We start from the raw sequence: 25,551 nt of genomic DNA, 5'->3' as shown, positions 1-25,551 counted from the left end.
TTTCACGAAGCAACTTGAGTCACGCGATGACATTGTCATTTGTCATTAAAAATGTCACTGTGAAGTTTGATTTTAGACAAAATATAAAAAGTTGTGTTTTTTAATGGTTTTATATATTTTTAAGGTAACAAACTCAATATTTACACATAAACTTAGTAAAATCAAGTGATTTTTCAACTAAATATCAATAGAATCCTATAGTCGATACACTTTTCGACTAACATTGCGTAGCATCCCCACACTAAACGTCACTTAACTAGGGTTCTCCTATTTAGGTGACCCTTAGGATGGTGAAACAGAATTTAGGTTAGGTAGTGATTTGAAGGGTCCCTTAAAATAAGGAACCCTTACTTAGGAGACTGTTTAGGGGTTACTGGTGAAATCGGGCATAAGTTACTTCCAGGCAGTTTTTGGTAGAAGCTTTATTCCAAATTAATGGTAGTTTAAAAAACTATTCATCAACACTAGTAAAACTGATTAAAAAATTTTGAGTTTGAATTTAATATTTTTAAATATTTACAATAATAAATACCCTACCCTACCTTTCGGAAAGATCAGGACTACATCAGTTTGTTGTGTCGGTGTGGAATGCAGCAACAATCTCCGAGGATGTATCAAATGAGCACCAATTTGGCCAGCCATTGGCAGCCGCCGACGAAGCTCCCTTCCAGCTAAAGAATATTAATATTTAAATTTAAAGAATATGTGGGTTGGCTTTAGAAACTTGCGGCACGAATTTCGGCGTGATTTTAATTTTTTTCGATCGATAATAATGCCCCGAAACATACATTAGCGGCTTTTCGTGCGGAAACTTGTAATTACAGAGAAATCTTAATTTTAATTTTTGAGGTTATGTTCAAAATTGTATGAGTTGCATTGACAAAACTACCTACAAGAATTGTGTTTGAAAGAGATAACAAATGTCAAAATGTACATTAAAAACCATAGTTCCTTCATAGTTCATTCAAAAGCATGTTGCTGAGGGACAACAATTCATACGGATTATTGGCGAGTAGTATATGATTGGGGCAACATGGGTATGTTTTTAAAAAAGTTAATCACTCAGACCCAGACAACCCATTTGCATTTGTTGCCCCTGATGGGACTCATACTCAAAGAATTGAGTCCCAGTGGCGTGTTGTATAGAGATTTTTTAAACTATAACCACCCAAACTTCGATGATATTATTAAAGAATATAATATGTGGAGACGCTGATTGGAAAAAAATAAAATTGATCCATTCATTGCCCTTGTAAATTGTATCAAACATGTATAATTATTAAAAAAATGTTTTTTTTATTGTATGTACATTGCACACAAATTGTTAGTAACAGAACCGAATCTGTCCACCCCGACTCCACGTGGTACTTGTCTGTCATACACTAGAGTGTATTAAAAAAGTCGGAGGCGCGGAGGAGCGTGGCGCCCGCGTGTGCTGAGGAGCAGGCAGAGTCAAGCGAGCCGGAGTGGCTGAGGCTGGTCGCCAAAGGCGACCAAAAAGCCGAAGCTACGAAGGCGAGTGAAGACTCCTGCCTGCAACGAGGTACACGGGGGCAAGCACCACGTTCTGCAGCGCCGGAGCAGTCAAGAAAGCCCATAATCTTCAGTATATTTCTAACTACATTTCACTACATACCTAGTACAAAACAAAGTCGCTTTTTCTGTCCCTATTTGCCTATGTCCCTTTGTATGCTTAAATCTTTAAAACTATGCAACGGATTATGATGCGGTTTTTTTTAATAGATAGAGTGATTCAAGAGAAAGGTTTTAGTATATAATTTATTAGGTTTTAGACAAAGCGGGCGAAGCCGCGGGCGGTAAGCTAGTATAAATATAAATTCAAAAAAAAATAGAAGGGGGGGTTTCCGCACCCCCCCACTTCACAGGGGGTCTCCCCTTACCTCCCCCCTCCCTTTCCCTCCCCTACCCCCCCTTAATTCGTGCCGCAAATTTCTAAAGAAATACCGAATATGTAATTAAACATTTTTGCAAATAAAACTATACAACATCGCAAAACATTTTACATAGAATAATTAAGAAATAAAATGTTTTCCAAAAAATTACTTCACAACACTGTTACAACTGTTACAAAATAACAAAATTACTAGATTCTACTGTAAATACACAAGCTATTATTTAAAAATAAAATAAAACATATACTTACCGCTATCCAATTTGTCCTTAGCAAATTCCGCGAATGACTTGTGTTCTCCCGGCGTTGAATGGGAGCTGCTTTCATTTTCTTCCTTATCGCAATTTCCAGATGCCATGATGTCACTTTCCATGCCCAAAATGCAGATTTAAGCAACAAACAACGCACGCATTAGACCTTCAATGTTCTTACATCATCAATTATAATAGAAAACTAAATCTATTATAGTATATTTTCACAGCGCTGGCAATATTGCTGGATTATTATTTTTTTATTATTCATAAAGGCATTTTTTTAAATGTATTTCGTCAAATAATTAAAATTGTTTTGAGTTGTAATTTCGTTTTAAATACAATTGCGTGATAGACACCCATTTGCCATTTGATATTCTCAATGTTCTCAATTTGACTGCATCTGTCAGAATTCAAAATTGATTTTTAGCCGCCATTTAAATAGTTGCCATACTTAAAGACAAGGAAAAAAACACGAAAAAAAGTTTCCCTAAAATTATATTTACACTGATTTACATAAGGATTAACATTATATAATACCTAGAACTACGAAAAGTGTGAAACATATTTAAGTAGCTATTATCTTTTATACCGCAACTAACAGAATTATTCACGTATTGATAATAATTGTAAGTAGTTGCAATCCTGTAAAAAAATAAATATCATGTGTATTCAGGATGGTTAAAAAAAAGGAATTCTAGAAATTGTACACAGAAGCAAGAGTTTAAATGATTTTCTAATTTATTTTTTATTTAGTTCGTAATGTGAGCCATCCGTGAGCACACCTTTTCTAATGTACCTAGGTAATTTGTCATTGTCAAATGTCAAACTCAAAGAAAAGTTGACGACTGACGTTTGACAATCTTCGTTATGTATTCAAGCGATTCACCCGTTTTCCATTCTTTCATTATTTTGCGCGATAATTAAAGAGTTAATGGACGTGTAACTTCACAATTTTATTATTCGGTTTATATTAAGTGTCATACGAAGTTTTTTTAATAAAAGCTAAGAATCGATTATTACTCTACAAAGGTGAAAACGAGACATACAACTGAAGGTGCGTATTGGTATTTTAATGACCTTTCTTTGTTTGTGCGAAATAAATGTGTAAAATTATTTTAATTTTAATAAATAATACCCGTATAAATTGAAGTATTAAATGCACTTAGAAACTTTCGTTTTTCGATATTTTGGGAGTAGTTTTATGGGTTTTGCGCAGTTTCGGAAATCCATATTATTTAGCCCACTTTCTCGCAAACAGCTGTTACATCGTCATAGCTTTGGTTTACAGCTGAGTTTGTCGTCACTTGTTTTTATTTGCTCAACGCACACGTACGGGAGTGCCATGAAGTGAATCGTAATTGTGGCAATCGGACACAGTAGTGAAGGTCATGGTTTTGCTTACGATTTATGGAAAAGTTTTATCCTCATTATTTAAATCGATATAAGAAATTAATAGTTGTTAAAAAAAAACTATATACCTTAAAAATCTATATATATATATATATATAGGAAACATCTTGGGTTGACTTTAGAAACTTGCGGCACGAATTTCGGCGTGATTTTAATTTTTTTCGATCGATAATAATGCCCCGAAACATACATTAGCGGCTTTTCGTGCGGAAACGTGTAATTACAGAGAAATCTTAATTTTAATTTTTGAAGTTATGTTCAAAATTGTTTGAGTTACATTGACAAAACTACCTACCTACAGCTACCTACCTACAAGAATTGTGTTTGAAAGAGATAACAAATGTCAAAATGTACATTAAAAACCATAGCACAACCATAGTTCATTCAAGAGCATGTTGCTGAGGGACAACAATTCATACGGATTATTGGCGAGTAGTATATGATTGGGCCAACATGGGTATGTTTTTAAAAAAGTTAATCACTCAGACCCAGACAACCCATTTGTTGCCCCTGATGGGACTCATACTCAAAGAATTGAGTCCCAGTGGCGTGTTGTATAGAGATTTTTTAAACTATAACCACCCAAACTTTGATGATATTATTAAAGAACAAATAATATAATATGTGGAGACGCTGCAGCTGATTGGAAAAAAATAAAATTGATCCATTCATTGCCCTTGTAAATTGTATCAAACATGTATAATTATTAAAAAAATGTTTTTTTTATTGTATGTATATTGCACACAAATTGTTAGTAACAGAACTGAATCTGTCCACCCCGATTCCACGTGGTACTTGTCTGTCATACACTAGAGTGTATTAAAAAAGTCGGAGGCGCGGAGGAGCGTGGCGCCCGCGTGTGCTGAGGAGCAGGTAGAGTCAAGCGAGCCGGAGTGGCTGAGGCTGGTCGCCAAAGGCGACCAAAAAGCCGAAGCTACGAAGGCGAGTGAAGACTCCTGCCTGCAACGAGGTACACGGGGGCAAGCGCCACGTTCTGCAGCGCCGGAGCAGTCAAGAAAGCCTATAATCTTCTATATATTTCTAACTACATTTCACTACATAGTACAAAACAAAGTCGCTTTTTCTGTCCCTATTTGCCTATGTGCCTTTGTATGCCTAAATCTTTAAAACTACGCAACGGATTTTGATGCGGTTTTTTTTAATAGATAGAGTGATTCAAGAGGAAGGTTTTAGTATATAATTTATTAGGTTTTAGACAAAGCGGGCGAAGCCGCGGGCGGTAAGCTAGTATAAATATAAATTTAAAAAAAAATAGAAGGGGGGGTTTCCGCACCCCCCCACTTCACAGGGGGTCTCCCCTTACCTCCCCCCTCCCTTTCCCTCCCCTCCCCCCCCTTAATTCGTGCCGCAAATTTCTAAAGAAATACCAATATCTTTAGGATTGGTATGCATTGGCATTTATTTTTTTTACTGGTTTAATACATAATATATAGGTAACATACTTAAGGTCATCAGGGTTTATTATAAAATTATAATTGTATATTAAGCATAATATTATGTATAGATATTTTCACTTTTTGCCTATCTCTTTTTAAATCAGGTTTCATCACAGGTATAATCTCATACTTTTAAAAATTTTGGGCGTTTGAGTCACTAACATAATGTGGTTTTCCATTTATTAAAATAACTTCAGTTCTAAATTCCTATTGTATTAAATACTTATTTAGTTTTATTTATTTATTTATTTTTCATTGTATACACAGTGAGGAAATACAAAAATGAAAACATAAAATACTTCCTAGACATACATGAATACTGCTCAAAAATATAATTTTTTATACCAGTCTTAGCACCACAGAACAGTAAGAACATAATAGAAGTGCTATAATGTCATCATTAGTATGAAAACCAGTGTCGCCAAACCCACACATTTAAACCGATAGTTATACAGTACACTACAAGTAAACTATGCCTTTGATTGGACAGCTTAATTTGAGTAAAAACTGACTTAGGTTATAAATTCAGCATTTCAATATGTACCCTAACGAACCAAGTTACGGTTTATTTTAGTATAACATCCCTAGGTATATTAGCTGTTTTGTTTCTCTTTGCTCAGAAATTCCAAATTCGAAAACATTCAGCTATTCCACAACAGATGGCGTTGGTTTTCAATACATATATAACTTTGAACCTCTACACATAAAGATAAGGTTGAAATTTGTGTCACTCTAAATTAATGACATTAACTTGACATTAACCTGATGCTATGCTCTAAGGGATGTCAGCCTTGTTATCGATAATTCACAAATAAATATATTTTTGTGCATTTTTTTTTCTTTCTATTATATGAGTATAGGATAATGTGTCACATTTTGGAGTATGTTTATTATTACTAAGTACGTCTTTTCATATTATTATATTTAAATAAAAAACGGAATAGAATAGTATAAATCTATATTAATTTTACAAAACAAACAGAAAATATGCATTATTTTAAATCTTGGAACTGCCGTAGGTTTGATGTATCGGTGGCCTTTGTTAGACTGCTTATTGCTGTTCGGCATCCAGTTAACTCGTCACGTTGCATTTATTATCCATTTCTCTTTTAAATTAGGCTCTTTCGAAAATCTATAAATAAATAGGACAAATGAAAGCTAAGGAAAAATAGAATAAAATTTAATATTTGAAATGTTTGTCTTTTCTAAAGTATCGATACTGTCGATATGCGCCACATGCATCACTAATCCGACATTCGTTTGTTTATTTCATTAATATTCCAGAAAGTCTTGTTTGCTGTTCAATCTATATTAGTACTTATCTCTTATGGATTAAGGTTCATTTTGACTTAATATTTTTATAAATTTTTGACAAATTACGACAAGCGAAGTTGTAACATAAAATATATTTAAAATAAATTAAAATAAGACTTACCGATGGTATGAAATGCCTCGATTGCTGATATCATTTCGTCTCCTATCATTTTTCCACTCTAATACCGAACAACACGCTCTAAATAATGAATAAATATGGAAATAAGGTTTGACAGTTGACAACCGACTCGAATATTTTTCTGCGCACAACTGAGAGCGAGTTAGGTGATCTTACCTTACTAGTGACACGTGGGCCACGCCCACATCTCACTTCTATTATGTTCTTACTGTTCTGTGCTTAGCACAGTCACAATCAACTTCTTTGTGACATAATATTAATAACATTCTCCTATATTCATTCAAAAACAATTTTGTCATTCTTTGCATTATAGTATCTTGAATCAGTTAAATAAGTTTGTGATAATTTTTTTATTTTCTTATTAGATATTTAATCTATATTTAGTATACCTATGTAATAGTATTTTGTGTAAGTATATAGTGTAGAAAACAATCTTATGTAATCAGTAATCAATTATGATTAGATTGAATATATTAGTATTGGCATAATATTGTGATGGTACTGCTTACAAATAATTGTAATTTATAATCAGAGATGTAACGGAGCTTCGATTCCGGTTCCGTTAAGTCGGAACTTCCGATTATTATTACACTTTCGGTTCCAACTTCGGTTCCGATACTTTTGTATCGGATGTTAATCGGAGGTCGAACGAAACAAAGCGGGCGGCGCGCGACGGCCTGTGCCGAACAGGTTCATACATGTCGCGCGGGGAATCCCCCGACCCCCACTACGTGCACTCTATCATCAATTATTTTTTCACTTGTTATTATTTGTTACGCCCAAGACACGTTTATAGGTTATAGATAATTGTTTTGATTTTTGCGGCTTATTATCAATGAAAGTGATCTGTTTTTGTGTGGGATAATGAAACCTAAGTCCAGTTGTACAAAATTCCGGCCCCTACAATCAATTGCCCGGCAATATTTGTCATGTCCACCGGGCTCGGTAGCTAGCGAACAACTTTTTAGTGGTGCTGGCCTAATTTACGACTCTTTAAGAAATAGATTGGATGGGGACAAAGCATCAAAGCTTTTGTTCATAAAGTACAATACATTACTTTTGGAGTCCATTTTGATTTAATTTGCTTTAGCTATTGTTCATTTATTGTAATGTCACCAAATGTAACACGCTACTTTGGGTTTTAATTTTAATTAAACTTTAAATTCATTAATTTTATCTTTTGTTCATTTCGAATTATGCCAATTTTTTTTCACAGTTGTTTTTTATTTTATAATAAAAAATAAAAATGAAAAGAATTGACTATAAGTAATGTTTTATTTGTCCTTTAAAAACAAACTGACCCTGCCTCCGATTTCGATTCCGATTTCGATTCCGATTCCGATAAACCAAATTTGAAAACTCCGATTCCGATTTCGGTTCCGATAAAACTACCTCCGTTACATCCCTGTTTATAATATATCAATGAAAAGCTTAAATTATAAATTGAACATTCAGTAAAGGTTAGGTAAGATTCGGTTTCTTTACAAACTAAATAGGACCTCAACTTGTTCGAATCACAACTTACACCTGATCAACATTTAGGTAAAGTAAATAAACACCTTTATACATAGTGACATTGTATTTGAATTTTAATCACAAAGAATCCAACTAATAATATAAATGCGAAAATTTATGATGATGGATGTTACTCTTTTACGCAAATACTACTGAACTGATTACAATGAAATTTCGTATGTAGGCTGCTTTTTATCCCGGTAATCCCACAGGAACAGGAACTATGCGGGTTTTTCTTTGAACATGCGGGATTTCTTTGAACATGCGGGATTTCTTTGAACATGCGGGTGGAACTCTAGTACTAAATACATCTTGTATTAACAGATGTCAGTAGGATGGGGCAGCCTACCAATACTCCCCTTGCGGTCGGTGCTGGAACACCTCAGTTTGAAAGACGCTCTTGCCGCGACGGCCACCTGCAGGCATTGGCGGTCTTCCATCTTGGTGTATGAGGGAAAGAAGTAAGTTGTATTAGCATCTACTAGCTTACAGTACTTAACTTTAGGCTTATGTTAACTAGCTTTGTAAAAAAAATATGAATTTTATATAAAAGTAAGAGAAAGTTTGAATATGATATATGTATGTTCTATGGTAAAAATGTAGCATTCTAATGGTAAAACTTAAAAATAAGTACTGTTTTTGAGTTACATAAATTCAAGGACGCAAATAAACATGTTGGAAATATTTATACATAATATTAGTATGTAGATATTTAAATATTATAACAAATTAAACATTATAAAAGTCATTTCAGCCAAAGTAAGGTTAGAAATAAATTTTCTAACTTCGTTTAATTGATTGTCAGTTGAAATAAAAAAAAAAACAATTTTTGTAATGCGCCTTTTTATTTTGTTACAATATTAAAATCTAAACCAGTTTCAGTTCACTTATTCCATATAATATCTTTATATCATTATTTTGATTAATTAAATATTAAAGAAGTCATAGACAAAGAGAAGAAGAAGCTTCACTTAAGCAAAACTACAGAATTTTTCTTATATTACAGGGAATTGTTAAAGTTAAGCGTGAAACATCTGGAGAAGAGCGCGTTCGTGACGTCACTGTTCAAGAAACATGTAAGAAGAGTGCACATATACATCAACGACACAGAGGAGAAATTGGAGACGTTCATGGAATATATCCTGCCACAGTGAGTCGAACTTTAAGATTAATCACTACATAGTATAAAACAAAGTCGCTTTCTCTGTCCCTTTGTATGCTTAAATCTTTAAAACTACGCAACGGATTTTGATGCGGTTTTTTCTAATAGATAGAGTAATCCAAGAGGAAGGTTTTAGTATACATATAATTTATTAGGTTTTAGACAAAGCGGGCGAAGCCGCGGGCGGTAATAATGAAAGAAATTAACATGATTAAGGGGTTGTCACTATTTTTTATGTAGATGACTTCATCATATCAAAAGAAAAGAGGGTAGTTCTACAATTTCGTAAGAAAACATGCCTTTCTTCATAAATATTTATCTCGCCGTAGTAGCATCACATAGTTTAGAGCAAAGTCGCTTCCCGCGTATGCTTAGATTATCTTTAAAACTATATACTATACAACGGATTTTTATGCAGTTTTTAATAGAGTGATTGAAGAGGAAGGTTTTATTATATAATTTATTAGGTTTTAGACAAAGCAAGCGAAGCCGCAGCCGCGGGCGGAAAACTAGCATAATTAAATAATTATAGAGTAACCACACAATTCGATTAAATTGTACCAATATAAAGCTTTTTACGATTTAATATTCAGAGCAAGTTGTCAAGTTGGCATCCGTAATTGCATCGATTTGAACCGCAGTTCCTGAGCCTTTTTAATAATTCAACCTCACTTGCCAGTACAATTCGATCCAGTTTTAAATAATTCGTATCGTCTAAAGGTGGGACCACACTTGACCATTTTCGCGTATCATGTTGGCTAGTGTGGACGCCAAATGATCGCGAACATTATACACTTAGATACACCCTGATCGCGATCGCTATTAACCGCATATCTTAATTCTTAATGTGTCGTAAATAATACTAATAATAATGTGTAATGTAATGTCATAAGACGGTCTGGTCAAAATGGGCGTCCAAACGTAGGATACGCATACTCGATACGATACGCCTGCCCCCCTAGCCAAGTGGTTTTCTGTTAGCGTAGCGTTCAATAGAATAGACTACGAATGTATGAGATTGACGTAAGTTGTAGATAAACGTATCTACAGCTTACGTCAATCCCATACATTCGTAGTCTATTCTATCGTTTATCTACAACTTACGTCAATCTCATACATTCGTAGTCTATTCTATTGAACGCTACTTATCTACAACTTACGTCAATCTCATACATTCGTAGTCTTTTCTATTGAACGCTACGCTAACAGAAAGCCACTTGGCTAGGGGGGCTGATACGATTACGATTACTTGACAAATGTGGACCCACCTTTACATCAATTTCCCAAGTTTACTATATATATGCACATATATTTGTATATTAAATGTATGCTAAATTTACTGATGTAGAAAGTAGATAAGTGTATTATGTCGTAACGACACTGTTACGTTTAATCGTATTTGTTTCATAATCGTGTTGTTAATAGATTGAATAAAATCGCCTTGTTGTGATTGGCGTTTAATACTAAATACATTAGATAAATGTTTCATAATAGTTATATTGTCGATACATCAAGAATAACATCGAAATAACGCTGTGCTTATGAGTCATATGAAGGGTAGATCTAAATGTATCAACGGTACCCAATTGGTCGAAGCATTCATAATACATATTATGTTTAAATTAAACTGATATGTAATACTTTTTACTTTCCCTTATTGAATATAGCAAGTATTTAATTTGTAAGAATTATTGAATATAGTTGAACTAGTGATTTTATTTTCATGACTTCTATATTTTACTATGTAGGTATAGGCCAAATTATTCTTGTTCCAACGTATATTTTTTTGCATTTTAATGCCTTTCGCGACTGCTTTTCTCTACCAATACATCTGGACAGCAACTAAGGCATCAAAAGAGCAAAAAAAAAAAGAAATTCGAATTCCGCCATTCGATTGATATTTTTCAACTTTTTTCAAATAGGTAGTATTCTTAACTGGCATGCTATGTTATGAAAAATATAAGTATGGATCATATAAGTATGGAGAATAAGTTACCACAGTATTTACTCTTACTAGGTACGTAATACGTAAAACAGTTGTATGTAACTATTTATCAGCTTACAAGAACTTCAGGCTCTGATAAGTGGTAATTATAATAAACTGTATGATAATGTGCAAAATGTTTTAAACGTTTAACTATTTCACCTTTGGATCTAAATATAAAAAAAACGAAAACTTCGACTGCACTTAATACATCAATAACAATTAGTAATTAAGGTTTGAAGTTAAATAACTGTCGTACCCATATTATTGTTATGTGTGTTTGTGGTGCAAATAAAATAAATAAACTAGAAAAGCAGTAATTTTTTTAACGTTAAACGTTTATGTTACGCACACACAAACATAAGTCGACTTTCAGTGCCTATACCTACAATATAATTTGCAATATTTAATTATCTAAAAATATGATTTAGTAATTTTCATTTGGGTGTACTTAAATTTTTAAGAAGCCCCTAGCCATAACAAGGAGCATTGCAAAAAGATTTTCCAAACACAGACGCGTGGGTGATTTATTAAAATGTCAAATGTCGAGACGAAGCCCATTAAATCTCCAGAAAACTTAGTTACAATGTTTCACGTGGAGTCCTAACAATACGATAGAAGAAAAGGGAAAAACACGTTTAAGACTTCAAAGGTCACGGTCTGATTTCTCGACTGTTATTGTATTTCACGTTTTGTTGAAGTTCTATTTTCAGAGCAAATAATGCTAAATAATAATTGATTTCTTGCTAAAGGTTAGGGTTCAACTACAGAGCATCTACTTATAGTCTGTACGATGTTTTATGTACACAAGCTATCTATGATGGCGTGTTTATTAGAGGTTACAAAGTTGAAATAACGACCAATTTATTATTAATTATTGCGAATTTTATATGAAAAATGTTGTTTCTGGCCAAATAATATTACACATTTATATAAAAAGCTTAGAACAGTTGTTATAATGCAGCCCAAAAGTTGTAATACGAAAACAACTTATTGTCTTAGTAATTTACATACAGCTAACTAGCTTTGCACCCGCGGCTATGCCCGCGTACTCAAAGGAAATTCCCATGGGAACGAAATGTTTCAACGTCGTAAAAAGCCTGTGTTACTGTAGCGTTCTTACTATCTCCAGACACAAAAATCGCTGACACAAAAATCGCTACGTTGCGATGTGAAACGGTGTATTTAGACCAAACGAACATAGAGCTAGAGCAAGAACATTCCTACGTGATATTTTTGTGTAAACGAAAACTCGTATTCAGTGTTGTTCAGTATTATAACATTGCATAGAATCTTTTCGAACGCAATAAGAACAACTAAAGAAAGCTCTACGCCTGTTTACGCTAAAATAATTTGACATAGTGGGGTCAGAATGAGCATTCGCTCGTTTGATCTAAATGCACCGTAAGAAATACAAACAGATTTTGTTTGTATTTCGTTGTTAAGGACGCGTTTGTTAAGGATGATTATCGATACTGGAAACGGAAATATGACAAGCGTGTTTATGATAGACTAAACAAAGAACTGTTAACTAGTATAAGCCTCGGTATGTACAATATTTATTTATAATAACATTATTACGATGACTAAGCTGCAAGTTGTTTACAAATGAAGACTGCATGTCAAACTGTTTTTATTGTATATACATTTTGTTGGGATTGTAAATGATAATAAAAATATATGTTTTGGAAGCTATTAATGGAAAAGTTTAGATTGTAAATAATTCAAGTAAAAAAATAAAAAAATAAGCTTAGATTTTTGTGAAAAAATCGGTTTCGGATATAATAACTATAATTATGCTTTCTAATGGCAAAATAAATTTTGAAATCGATCAATTAGTTTTTGAGCATATTCGTTACACACAAAAAACAAATATTTTCACTTTACATTTACTAGTACCCCTATAACACAGGTTTAACCTAGCATAGGGGTCATTGCTTAAACTCTGGTTGTAACAAAAAAATTCAACTTAAGTACCTATAATAATTGGAGATACAAACATACATGGCAAAGGTCAATAAATATAATCAATATTTACATTGTCACTTATCGTAAGGTCACTAAATAAAAATTTAGCTGTTGCTTTTAAGGAAAAATAATGTATGTATGTAGTTAGTTACCTCTTGTTTAATTATATTAAATTAAATACAAAATACTAGTACACTAAGCTTTACAAATAATGATATACTTAAAAAAACTTTCTTTTTTATTTTTGAATGAAAATCAGTGCAGTGGATTTTGACGGACAGACAGACGAGTTGAAGGAGTTTGTTTTATAATATGTAGTGATCTGTAGGTGTATTTTTATATTGTTTTATGCTTATTCTGTCTTTTTATTTCAGGTATTTCGACACACTACAGCTGAACGAATTGGTTTTTATTGGACCAAGTTACTTACTGAGGAATAAATATGTGCCAACCGTTAGTCTTAAAAGGTAAGGTATATTTGTAGGTACATAAATTAATAGGTAAGTCAGTGAAAACTAAATAAGAACTGGCTATATTAGAATTTGTGCAAATTGTTGCTGATTTTATTTTAACTACAAACTAATACAAGTTGAGAATAATAAATGGAATTTGATTTGTTTTTCTTTAAAGATTTTTTAACACGATTTTATTAGCTTCATATGTATGTTTGTATGTAACCCATTCCTTTTGACTCGACTATGACCCACTTTTTTACAGAATATTAACAGAAAGTCTGATTTTCAAGCACATAGAAAACCTAAAGTCGCTACTATTTATTGGCTGCGAGATGGGATACGCAGAAAGTGATAATGAAAGATATATAGTAAGTTTTTTTTTTAATATCATATGATTTATTGCAGATTTAAAGACATTATGTGTGTATCATTAAAAATTAAAGTTTGTATGTATTAAAGCTAGAAAATCTATTAATTCTGTTTTAAATTAATTATTTTTAGTCTAACATACAAAGTAAGATTGAAAACTTTATTTGAAACGAAATCTGACTGACTGGGAGATAAGACCGCCAATTGTTTAAATGTATTGAAAGTTAAATTTTATTGTTATATTATTAGATCAAAAAATAACAAATAAATAAATAAAATAACAAAAAAATCACAAAAAATAATGTAAAAAATGTTTTTTCCAGCACGATCACGTTGAACAGCACTCACGCGCGCTCAAGTTTAATTTTACTCCATCGCCCAACGATACAGTATTCTCCAGGTGCAATATGACGAAGATGATGTTTGCCAATCTAAAGGTAGCATGTTTCTTTGCTCTCTATTTGAAATAAAAGAAATATATTTCTCTCTAAAAGAAATATATTTTATTAATTATTATGTACTTAGTTCTGTCTTTTATGCGGTTAAAGTCACAAACCGATTTCGGTCTGTTTAATATTCGAAATGAAACAGAATGTAATCATACTAACCCTAACAGCAGCAAAAGAACGGAACGGAAATGATCGATCGATTCAATTAAATCAGTTCTTAGTATGCTGCGTATTAGATAAAAAAAAATATAGAAAAGCTGTTTTTAAAAAACTCAGTTTCAAGATAATAAGACGAAAAAAAATTACCACGAACATGAGAAACACTGTTTTCATAAAGTTTTCTTACTCATAATCTCCTACGTCAAATATTATGAATTTCTGGGTCTATCTTTTTTATGTATAAGCTTGCAAACGAGCTTGCGCGTAACCGGGACTTGTACGATCGTTTTTTCGTTTTATAGACTTTCAAATCACATCTATGCTAAATAAATTTTCCCTTTAACATAGTAATAATAATAAATAATTTGTTTCCAGTACGTAACAATAGACTACGAGCTGATAAGTGCAGCAACACTACACACGCTCGACCAGATCCCACTCCTCACTCTGCTAACACTGAACGTAGGCAACAAGCAGCCGGCCACACTCGAGCGCTTTGATTGGCCGAGAATAGCCGTCAACGTGCGCGTTAATATTGTGAGTATAGCAAAAAGACACAAATAGCAAAAAAAATCGTACAAAACAAGTCAAAACTAAAAAAAAAACACTTATAATCTTTATTCTGGCCGTAGAAAAGATACAGTCAGTAAAAAAGAGGAGTATAGTACGGGATAATATAGGTAAACCAGAATCTGATGGCAATTGGGGAAATCAGAATTTTGAGTGTGCAACCCTAGGGAAAATGGACTGACCTATCTTGATACTGCTTATTTTTTATTTTGTCCTCAACATCATTAGTCACATTACATAAGTGAACAATACTGTACCAAATAATGAGATATCCACTTAATATTTTGTAGGTACTACTTACATGTATAATATACATATTACTTTTATCTATGTAATACATATTATTATTTACACATACCTATATTTGTATATTCATTATCATTAAGCCATGTAAAAATATGGATAAATAAATAAATAAAATAAATAAATAATTTATTTCACTCAAAACATTTTACAAATTAGAGCGACCCAGGCTCCTAAGATAGTAAGAACTGTTTTTCAGGAGCCTGTGTCTTCCATTTACAGTTACACGACACGAAAAAAATCAGAGACAAATTAAATAAATTCAAAAATAAATTAAGAATTTACATGGATGGATGTAATGATAATGCAGATCAAAACTAGATAATGCTAATATTTTTTTTTTATAAAATAAAATAACATAATAAGTATTAACAGATACACAAATAATTATAAAATTGACTTGGACAGCTTGGACTTGACGCATAGCCGTATTGGAAACTCCTGTAATAAGTTTTCATAAAATTATATTGTAATCAAAAAACAATATTATAGTTATACCCGGCGCGGCCTAAGATGATCCCTATGACAGTTCGTCTTAGTGATTGCTCGTATGATGGATCGTGTCGATACTTTACTATTTTATAGACAAAGGCGTGGTTTGCATTCAGCCACCTCGGTAAACATGTTTTTACAAATATTATAAAATGAATTTTTAACGTCTATTATGTAAACGAAATGGTAAGTAAAACGAAAGTTTTCCAAAACATAAAAATACACCTTATTATTTTCTCGCAATTTTTAACCCGTTTAACACAGTGTATATTATTTTATCATGAAAATGGAATCCCCCATTTAATTTTTCTAAAAAACTTATATAATCATAGGTAAGTAAATTAACGCGAACGGTTATTATTAATTAAGTATGCTGCGATCTTCTGTTCCATTCAATAGTGAATGAACTATAGCTTAAGCATGGAAAAAATGTGAACTCGTTTCCATTATCGAAATTTGTTTTTCGATACTTTCCGCACTAGTCGATAAATGCCAACGATGTAAGTTTTGAAGGACGTAAACGTAAAGTCAGATTGATATAATTTCTCGTAAATGATAAGAATTGTTATAATTCCAACGGAATATCATTGTAATAGGATAAAGCTACGTAAAAATTAATAAATGCCATTTTTAGACGCCTCCAATACGTTTCTAATTTAATGGTGACGCCATTACAAGTTTGTCTCTTGAGAATAACTGTCAGTGTCATAGGGATCATCTTAGGCCGCGCCGGGTATAGTTACCTACTTATAATATTTTTAATTTTAAGTATCAAAACGGGTAAGTCCAATTTACCAATAAAATATTCAAAATTGAAAATTGTGATGTGTTTGACCCTTCTTCATCGAATGTTTTTCTATACACATTATAAACAACACCTCTTGCTTGTGATCGCAGCGGCTTTTTCGACATCTTCGAAGATTTTTTAGACAAAATCCTAAAAATTATTCAAGAATTGCAAAGAAGACAAATAATTTGACAACCATTTTGATAGTTGTCAAATAAAATTGCCATATGAAAATCTTTTATTTCTTAAATATAAATATGCCATCAGATTCTGGTAGACCTATACACTAGCAGCACATAAATCCCATTTAAAAGTAGCCGCGTGATAGCCGTCAACGTGCGCATTAATATTGTGATTTCCTTGTTGCCTTTGATTTTGTTAATCGCATTTTATTTTTACATCAGTTGGAATTTCAAAGCTTTACAATCCTACTTCTGTTTAAAAAGTAATACAGATTAATAAAATGTATTAAAGCATTTCGAACTATAAAATATAAAAGTAAAATTCAATAAATATATATGTTCGAAATGGTTGTGACGCAAGGAGTGCCACAGGGATATGTCCTAAGACCGCTTCTATTTTTTGCTTATACTAATGATTATTTTAAAATATTTATATTATTAATATTAGTAAAATATATTTTTCAGATCGCTGTATCGCAGAGAAGGTTCGAAGATATCATAACAAATGTTTTTGTGGAGGGCATGATTCTTACCTCGCTGAAAGTTATGTTTTGTAAAGATGTAAGTATGGTTCACTCATTACTAGGTATATTTTATTAGACACTAGCTTCCGCCCACGACTTTGTACGTGCATCCTCGTTTTTCCCCGTTTCCGCAAGAATTTCGGGAAATCCTTTCTTAGGGGACGCCTACGTTATGACATCTACATGCATGCCAAATTTCAGCCCGATCCGTCCAGTGGTTTGGGCTGTGCGTTGATAGATCACTATATCAGTCACCTTTGAGTTTTATATATATAGATTTTGTATTAAATAGTTGAAATTTATAAAGAAGTTATTTATTAGACTAAATGTTTTCAACACTAATTGTAAAAAACTGTTTTAAAGGTTTATGAATAGAAGATATATTTTCTGATACCATATCACAAAAAAATGTTATATGAAATATAAACCACTATACACCAAATTTTGTTATTTTTATCATTAAAGTCTTTAGTTTAAAGTAATTATATTATTTTAATATTAAATTTATCTATTTAAATTTATATTAATTTCAGCTACACATACCTCTGATAAGCCACATCGTGGGAATGTATAAATCGACTTTGAAAGAATTCCTCTGGGTCGATAGTCCGTTCGAATCTTTCGAAAATTTGGATAGAATTGTTAGACCCAATTCAAGAGTTTATGTAAGTGTATCTATTTTTGGGTGTATCTATACTTAATATTATAAAGCTGTGAAGAGTTTGTTTGTTTGAAAGCGCTTATCTCAGGATCTACTGGTCCGAATTGAAAAATAATTTCGGTGTTAGATAGCCCATTTATCGAGGAAGGCTATGCGGGTAAAGCCGCGGGGCACAGCTAGTGTTTTACATTAGCTTGAATGGATTTAATGATTGTATATAAATAAACAAAAGAAGAAATAACCAATAAGTTGAATAAGTAAGACATTTGTGTGATATTAAAAATGTAGAATAATTCAGTTTATTGTGTTTAGAATGGTTTATTAATTAAATCAAATATTAAAATTACTCGTATTAGTCATTAAATTAAATTATTCAAAATCAGTGATCATAATTGAAAAAAGTTAAGCAATTGTGCAGTTGTATATTATTTTATGCCCACCTTAACAAGGTTATGTTGTTGAATTTTATTGAACTGTCAAATGTTACCTATTAAAATAAACTCTACTATGATAGTTGAAATAAATAAAAACAATTATATGTTTTACAGATCGACATGTGCCCAGTAAACCCGTTGATATTATTATGCTGGCAATGCCACCATTTGAAACGACTTGTTATACATGGTAAGTCATAAAAAAATCAAATCAATATAAAAATATTAAAATGTGTAAAAAAAGCTCAGATTATCCGATCTTACTTAAATCCATACTAATATTATAAATGCGAAAGTAACTCTGTCTGTCTGTCTGTTCCTCAATCACGCCTAAACTACTGAACCAATTTTCATGAAATTTGTATATTTTGATTTTGATTGAGAAAGGACATAGGCTACTTTTTATCCCGGGAAAATGACGCAATCCCGGAAATCCCACGGGAATGGGAACTATGCGGGTTTTTCTTTGACTGCGCGGGCGAAGCCGCGGGCGGAAACCTAGTTGTAAAAAAATAAATTATAATAAAACTCGATCAGTGAAACAGATGTATGCACAATGCCTCACATCTGCCCCATACCCCACTAGGGGACACGGGACTTCAAATTCGTTTATTCAAATAAAAATTTATTTATTTAATCAAAATATACTTAACCTTAGAGCTAAATACATAAAGGTGATAACTGTATATACTAATCCTACTATTATTATAAACTAGCTTCCGCCCGCGACTCCGTCCGCGCGGATGTCGGTCTTTGCGTGGATGGTTTATTTCTCCAGTTTGAGTAACTCGGACAATGACATCTTATAAATATCTATTGGACCCAAATACAGCTAGGTCTATAATAATACGCAACGTGTGTTCGCGGTACCTACTACAGAACAACGTCTATGGATAACTGAAAAATTGAGATTAATTTTTTTTCTACGTATTTTTCCAGGATAAAAAGTATCCTATTTTACGCCCAGGATAATAAGGTATAATTATACCAAGTTTCATCGAAATCGAACCGGTAGTTTTCACGTGATGTCTTCACATACAGACAGACAGACAGACAGACAGACAAAAATTTTTTTAATCACATATTTGGGTTTGGTATCGATCCAGTAACACCCCCTGCTAGTTATTTTTTCAATATTTTCAATGTACAGAATTGACCCTTCTACAGATTTATTATATGTATAGATGCGAAAGTTTGTGAGGATGTGTGTGTGTGTGTATGTTTGTTACTCTTTTACGCAAATACTACTGAACCGATTACAATGAAATTTAGCACTCATATAGAGGGTAACTTGGATTAACACATAGGATAGGTTTTATCCCGGAATTCCCACGGGAACGGGAACTATGCGGGATTTTCTTTGAAAACACGGGCGAAGCCGCGGCCGGAAAGCTAGTAGGTATATAATGTCTTCATTGAAATAAATAAAAGATGTACTTAGATGTTGTTAGTTTTATGAATGAATTATAAATGTATCTAATAACTTATATTATGTATGTTTGTCAATGTTTATAAATATCGAATCTTTGTTTTCTATGTCGACGTGGCTGGTTCGCGGAAAATCACTAAAGAGATTATGTTTGCGCCAGTTTAATTTAATACATATATTATAATGAATTGTATTATTGTATTAAATAAAAACGACGTGTGGCACTCGGGGTCTGCCGCGGTTGCGCTATTGCATGCTATGCCTTCAAGCCACACCTCCGCCCGTCGGAGTGGGGAGCGTGAGGTTTTTCGTTACGGAATTTCTCGATTCGGTCCCCGCGCTCAAGGCCCGCGATACAAGCTATGCAATAGCTTAATAAAAATAAAATTTGTCAATTTTCTTATGTTATTTCAGGATATTGGATATGGCAGTATGACGTCATAGGCATAGTCCGACTGCGCAAAAGTCTCCTCGAAGTGGACATATCAGCGGTGTACGACCGTCAGTATTTAGTCAAGAAAGACGTAAACACCAACAATATACTCCGAGTGCTGACTCACGATGTCATTCCCGCACCTGATGCGAAATTTGTGAAGGTGATTTTTTGAAAAACAGAAAAATATATGCTTCTAATATGCGACAGTTTGTGAGGATGGAAGAGTAACAAACATCCATATGTTTGTTACTCTTTCACGCAAATACTACTGAACCGATTACAATAAAATTTGGTATGTAGATTACAATAAGATTTGGTAGTAGCTATTCGTACATAGCTGAAAGCCCAGAATATGACATAGTCTATTTTTTATCTCCGAAATCCCACAGGAACGGGAACTATGCGGGTGTTTCTTTGAAAACGCGGGCGAAGCCGCGGGCGTAAATCTAGTTCTGAAATAAATCATTTTCATATTGTAAATAAATCAATTTATATTAAATTGTTGATTTAAATATTTCAGCAAGTGAACAAGCACACGGAATTCAGATGGACGCCATCTTTGATGACCGACTTGCACCCGGCGCTACAAGATGGCGCCAGTCCGGAAATTCAAGCAGATTATATTCTACACGAAGCTACAAGGCCTCCTGTGTGAGTTATTTATTTTAATTTTAAAGTTTCTTTTTAAATATACCCGTGTAATAAGTATATTATTTCTTTTAATAATAATGACTTTTTGTTTCTTTCTGATAAGTATATTGGCAAAAAGCGAACCTATGTAAATAATCACAGTAAAAAAATATATTTGCATTCTATAAACGATATGAATTGTAATACTTATTTTTCAGTATTATAGTATGTCCCTAGGGCAGGCGGAAATTCGTACAATGACACGAAGTATTATGTTATCATCAAAATAAAACGATACCTATCGCTCTTCATACACTTCTTTATCGTTTACGCAGCGTAAGGGTTTTCATGGTACAAGGTGAGGTGAGCGACGCGGTCGTTCAGAGATAACAAACTTGTTTTGACATGTCTGGATGAGGTGCGGATTAGGAAGCTAAAATTAAATAATTCACTAATTTCATAAGATGTTACTAAAATATTTATTACTAGATTTCCGCCCGCGGCTTCGCCCGCGTTTGCAAAGGAAAACCCGCATAATTCCCGTTCCCGTGGGATTTCCGGGATAAAAACTATCCTATGTGTTAATCCAAGTTACCCTCTATATGTGTGCTAAATTTCATTGTAATCGGTTCAGTAGTTTTTACGTGAAAGAGTAACAAACATCCATACATCCATACAAACTTTCGCATTTATAATATTAGTAGGATTATTTTTATTTTATAAAACACTTAGAAGTGAGAACCTAAGAGCAGAAGTGGTCTAACATTTAATTTGTTGTAAATTGTGTCATACCTACAGCTTACTGCAAAGAAAGTTAGATATAGTCAAGTCAAAGTCAAAGTGTTATGTAATGTAGGTTACTGAAATAAAGATTTTTACTTTCACTTTCACCCTTTAATAATATTCTCAGGTTACCAACAGGTTGGTCACCCCTGTTAGGTCATTGTACGAATTTCCGCCTGCCCTAGGAACATAGTATGCTATGAACCTATAGCTATTGGTTCATAAAAAAAAACAATTGATTTAAAAGAAATGTTGCGTTATATTATTGGCTCGGATTTTTGTCTATACAGATTTTAAATTATTTGTAAGTATTACGAAAATAAATTCATATCATTGATTTTGAAAAATTACCGAGCATTATTTTAAGCATTAAAATTATGTTATTAACTGCGTTATATTATTTACAGGTTTTAAACAAGGTGCAAGAAATTTTAGCTCAAACACCAAGCAAAGAAAGTCATCAAAAAGGTTATTTTAATACGCGGGAACGTATTCTAAAATTAATACTATAATTAAAATAAATAGCTGAATATTTAATAATTTTTTATTTTTAAATATTTGGCTATTAATTTAAACTCAATATGTATCAGTGAACGGTTAATATGTATCATATTATATTTTCAAAAAATATAACATGACTAGTGTGAAATGTTCTTAATATGTATATCCTATATTTTAATAAGTTATTGCTACGAATATGTGAATTTTAAAATATTTTCTATCGGATTGGAAAGTTATAGTATTTTTTATATTTTTATGTTATTTTTACGTTTGTTGAAAATATATTTAAAATTGGTTTATATAAATTACTTTTGTTTTGGTAAAAGTGTCTTCAGTAATCATATATCTAGTACTGTTATATTTTTTGCTGTTTTAACTAATTTTCTTAGTATACAATGGTACCGAATATAGTTTCTACTTTCTTGCTCTTTAATAAATAAGGCTTCTTTAAAATGTTCAATAATATGTTTGGTTCACTACATTTGATTTATAAAAGACATTAAAATTTCCCAAATTTTCTTTTGCTATTTAAAACTAAAAAATTATATACGTTTCTTTTAATTATTTACTTATAAAAATATATCACGATGTAAATTGTAGAAAGGTTAAAAAAAACCTTTTTTAATATTTCGCGAGCTTTAATAATAAATGATTTGCACGAAATTTATATTTATATAGACTATCGCGAATCAGTATTGAGTTAAAAAAAGGTCATTTTAATATTTAAATATTTTAAACATGGTATGGGAAAATATTCTTATTATCGTAGGGGTAAGGTTAAGCTTTTTTTTTTTCAATATAACAAAAATATATATATTACAAGCGTCATTAGAGTATTAGGTTACCGATATGTTTTAAAACCAATACTTTAAGGCCTAATTTTTTTTTAAATAACGCGGCAAATTATACAGATCATATTTGATTTTACGCAGATAATAAAAGTTCCTGATTTGTATGTAGAATTACGTTACAGATTATAAATTATATTCACTGCATTCACGAAGCACTTAGAGACGCAAAATGTAGATGTGTTTACATCATGCCTGTATATAGCTTTAAATATTCCTTATAATAATGGAAAATAACGAGATATCGAAACAATACAGTAGGTACTAAAGCGTAGTCGAAATAAGACGCAATTTATGTCAATTCCACAAAAAATAACAACAGATAAAAAATTTATCCAAATCCTGTCTATGACCTAACCTTTAGTTTGTGTATACAGATTAAAAATCGAATAATTTCATTAGTGTTCTATAATATGTATAGGAAATATTGAGAAACGCCGAATGATATGTTTACAGGCAACATCTCACAAAACACGAATTTATCGCGTAGTTACGGACAAGTTAATATCTTAGAGAAATTGTTAGAATTCGTTTGATCGCACAAATCGACGCTATGACAATATAACAGTGCGAGTATGTGACCAGCTGTGACAACATGTTACATTATTTATCATGGCAATAAAATAATCGATTAAAAAATCAAACACCCATTCCTTTACCAAATTCAAAAGAAATTTCTAGAACTTTTACAGGCATATGATAAAATAAAAGGAGTAAATAAAGCTTCAAACACCGATACAGCTGATTAAATGTAATTAATAGTTTATTCGGTCACATCGCTAAATTATCAACAACACGTCTTGATAGTTTATTGAAAAAGCGCGAAAAAATTTGTACATAAATAATAAAAATATCTTATTCCATCGAGAATGGCGTGGGAAAGACTTAAACATCTAGTCAATATCGCCGGGCTGTGTATATAAACGAAAAAAATAAAAATAAAGACGCGTGAGCCCGCGCTTTAGAAGCACAAACTAACCAAGTATTACGAATACATATTATAATTTATATCAACACTATAAGTAGCTTTAAGAGGAAATCTCGACTGTATCAAATACGGTGACGTGCCACTTCAAACGAAAGTAGGGATAGAGAAGAAAATTTTTATTAAAAAAAACGGGTCGTGCAAATCGCATTTATTGGTACGTAGACGTAACTTCGCTGACATACAAAGCACCTTGAATAGAACATTTATTTTGCAGCGTTCTATACAAATCCGTCCCGAAAACACACTATGTAACATTGAATCGGTTACCTAACGAATGCGAGGTGCTAAAACGATGAAAAAAATACAAAAAATATATGTTGTCACGCACAAAAATTGTGATCTTAACTTATTCCCAACTGTACATGCCTTCGATTAGTGTACAAAACGATACAAATATAATATACCCTTGATATCTGAATTGAGCTGACGCTAAACGATATTGTCTTAGACGGAAATAAGTATAATAACGCTTCACATAGCTAGTACTAAGTACTTTAATTTAGAGACTCACTAATGTGTAAAAAGAATTGAATGATTGGTTTGTTTCCAATATTTTTTACGGTGTTTATAGTTCGATGCGATGAACATATATTGTAAGGCAACTAAGAGACTAACCAAGATACATTCCCTGAGACTGACAAATAGAGAGGCTAAGGTCTAAACAATGTTATTGTTACGAAATTTCGCGTGTGTTGAGGCTGTAAGATATATTCAATATTCATTTATGTTTAAAACAATAACGTGTTACTAGAGCGTTATATTTTTTTGTTTGATTGTGATAATCGATTCCAGAAGAATAAGATTGCGTTTTTATTGTGATATATTTTATGTTTAAAAAATTAAAATCAATACTTAAAAAAAAAATGTCTGATTTTTTTTCATAATATAAGTATTGTATATCGAACAGCCTCATCACGCTTAACAAATATATTTTATCTGTTAAAATGACATCTTAATATGTATAGGCTTTACTTGACATCATTTCATTCCCGCCTCTTTTTTATTGTTATTTTCTCTGTCCTAACATAGACAATTACAGCTTTAAAAAATGTTGTACACTTTTATTGCAATTAAAATTTATGTGTTCGTTTCTAACATACCAAAGAAAGTAAAAAAAAAAGTAGGACAGAGAATACTTACCACCAAGACTACAAAAGGCTGTGAAACAACTTGAATTCGGTTCAAAAACTATAATTAAAAAGATTTGGGTAAAATTAGTTAACAAAATGTGACGAAAAATAAATATTTTTTTATCCAAGAACTAAGGTTAATGATAGAGTTAACTAACTTTAGCCATTTCTTAACAAAGAGCATGACATTACAGTTCCCGCCATTTTTGTTACCTGATGACGTTAGAATTAAAAAAAATGTAACTAGTCGTTTGCTCAAAAAATACAAATGTCGTGCGTCTTTGAAAAAACAAAACTTACACGCAG

At 32.3% G+C, this 25,551-nt stretch overlaps 2 protein-coding genes across 2 annotated transcripts in view; one reads left to right on the top strand and one right to left on the bottom strand.

The window, feature by feature from the left end:
* LOC123703130 (anoctamin-8-like) overlaps positions 1-2,540 on the bottom strand; it is a 32,429-nt gene extending 29,889 nt beyond the window's left edge. Inside the window, exons 1-2 of the mRNA XM_045651028.1 lie at positions 2,165-2,540; positions 543-671 (exon numbers count right to left, since the gene is read on the bottom strand). Coding sequence (XP_045506984.1) covers positions 543-671; positions 2,165-2,285 — 250 coding nt within the window. The 5' untranslated portion in view covers positions 2,286-2,540. The remainder of the gene's footprint in view (positions 1-542; positions 672-2,164) is intronic.
* A 501-nt stretch (positions 2,541-3,041) lies between these two features.
* Positions 3,042-24,980, top strand: LOC123703128. The gene is made up of 13 exons (XM_045651025.1): positions 3,042-3,220; positions 8,326-8,462; positions 9,008-9,151; positions 13,490-13,582; positions 13,833-13,938; positions 14,263-14,376; positions 14,923-15,084; positions 17,347-17,442; positions 17,939-18,070; positions 18,615-18,690; positions 20,344-20,525; positions 20,886-21,016; positions 22,186-24,980. The coding sequence occupies exons 2-13, from the start codon at positions 8,326-8,328 to the stop codon at positions 22,190-22,192; spliced, it is 1,380 nt and encodes a 459-aa protein (XP_045506981.1). The 5' UTR covers positions 3,042-3,220; the 3' UTR covers positions 22,193-24,980.
* The last annotated feature ends 571 nt before the right edge of the window (positions 24,981-25,551 follow it).

This window comes from Colias croceus, chromosome 25, assembly GCF_905220415.1.
Source record: "Colias croceus chromosome 25, ilColCroc2.1".
NCBI classification, from domain to species: Eukaryota; Metazoa; Arthropoda; class Insecta; order Lepidoptera; family Pieridae; genus Colias; species Colias croceus.
This window is presented reverse-complemented; position numbering and strand designations above follow the sequence as displayed.

Excerpts from the sequence above, each read along its gene's own strand:
- LOC123703128 (XM_045651025.1), top strand. The coding sequence starts at position 8,326 with ATGTCAGTAGGATGGGGCAGCCTACCAATACTCCCCTTGCGGTCGGTG. Across the intron at positions 8,463-9,007 it reads TTGGTGTATGAGGGAAAGAA|GGAATTGTTAAAGTTAAGCG; the intron begins GTAAGTTGTATT and ends CTTATATTACAG. Across the intron at positions 18,691-20,343 it reads GAAACGACTTGTTATACATG|GATATTGGATATGGCAGTAT; the intron begins GTAAGTCATAAA and ends ATGTTATTTCAG.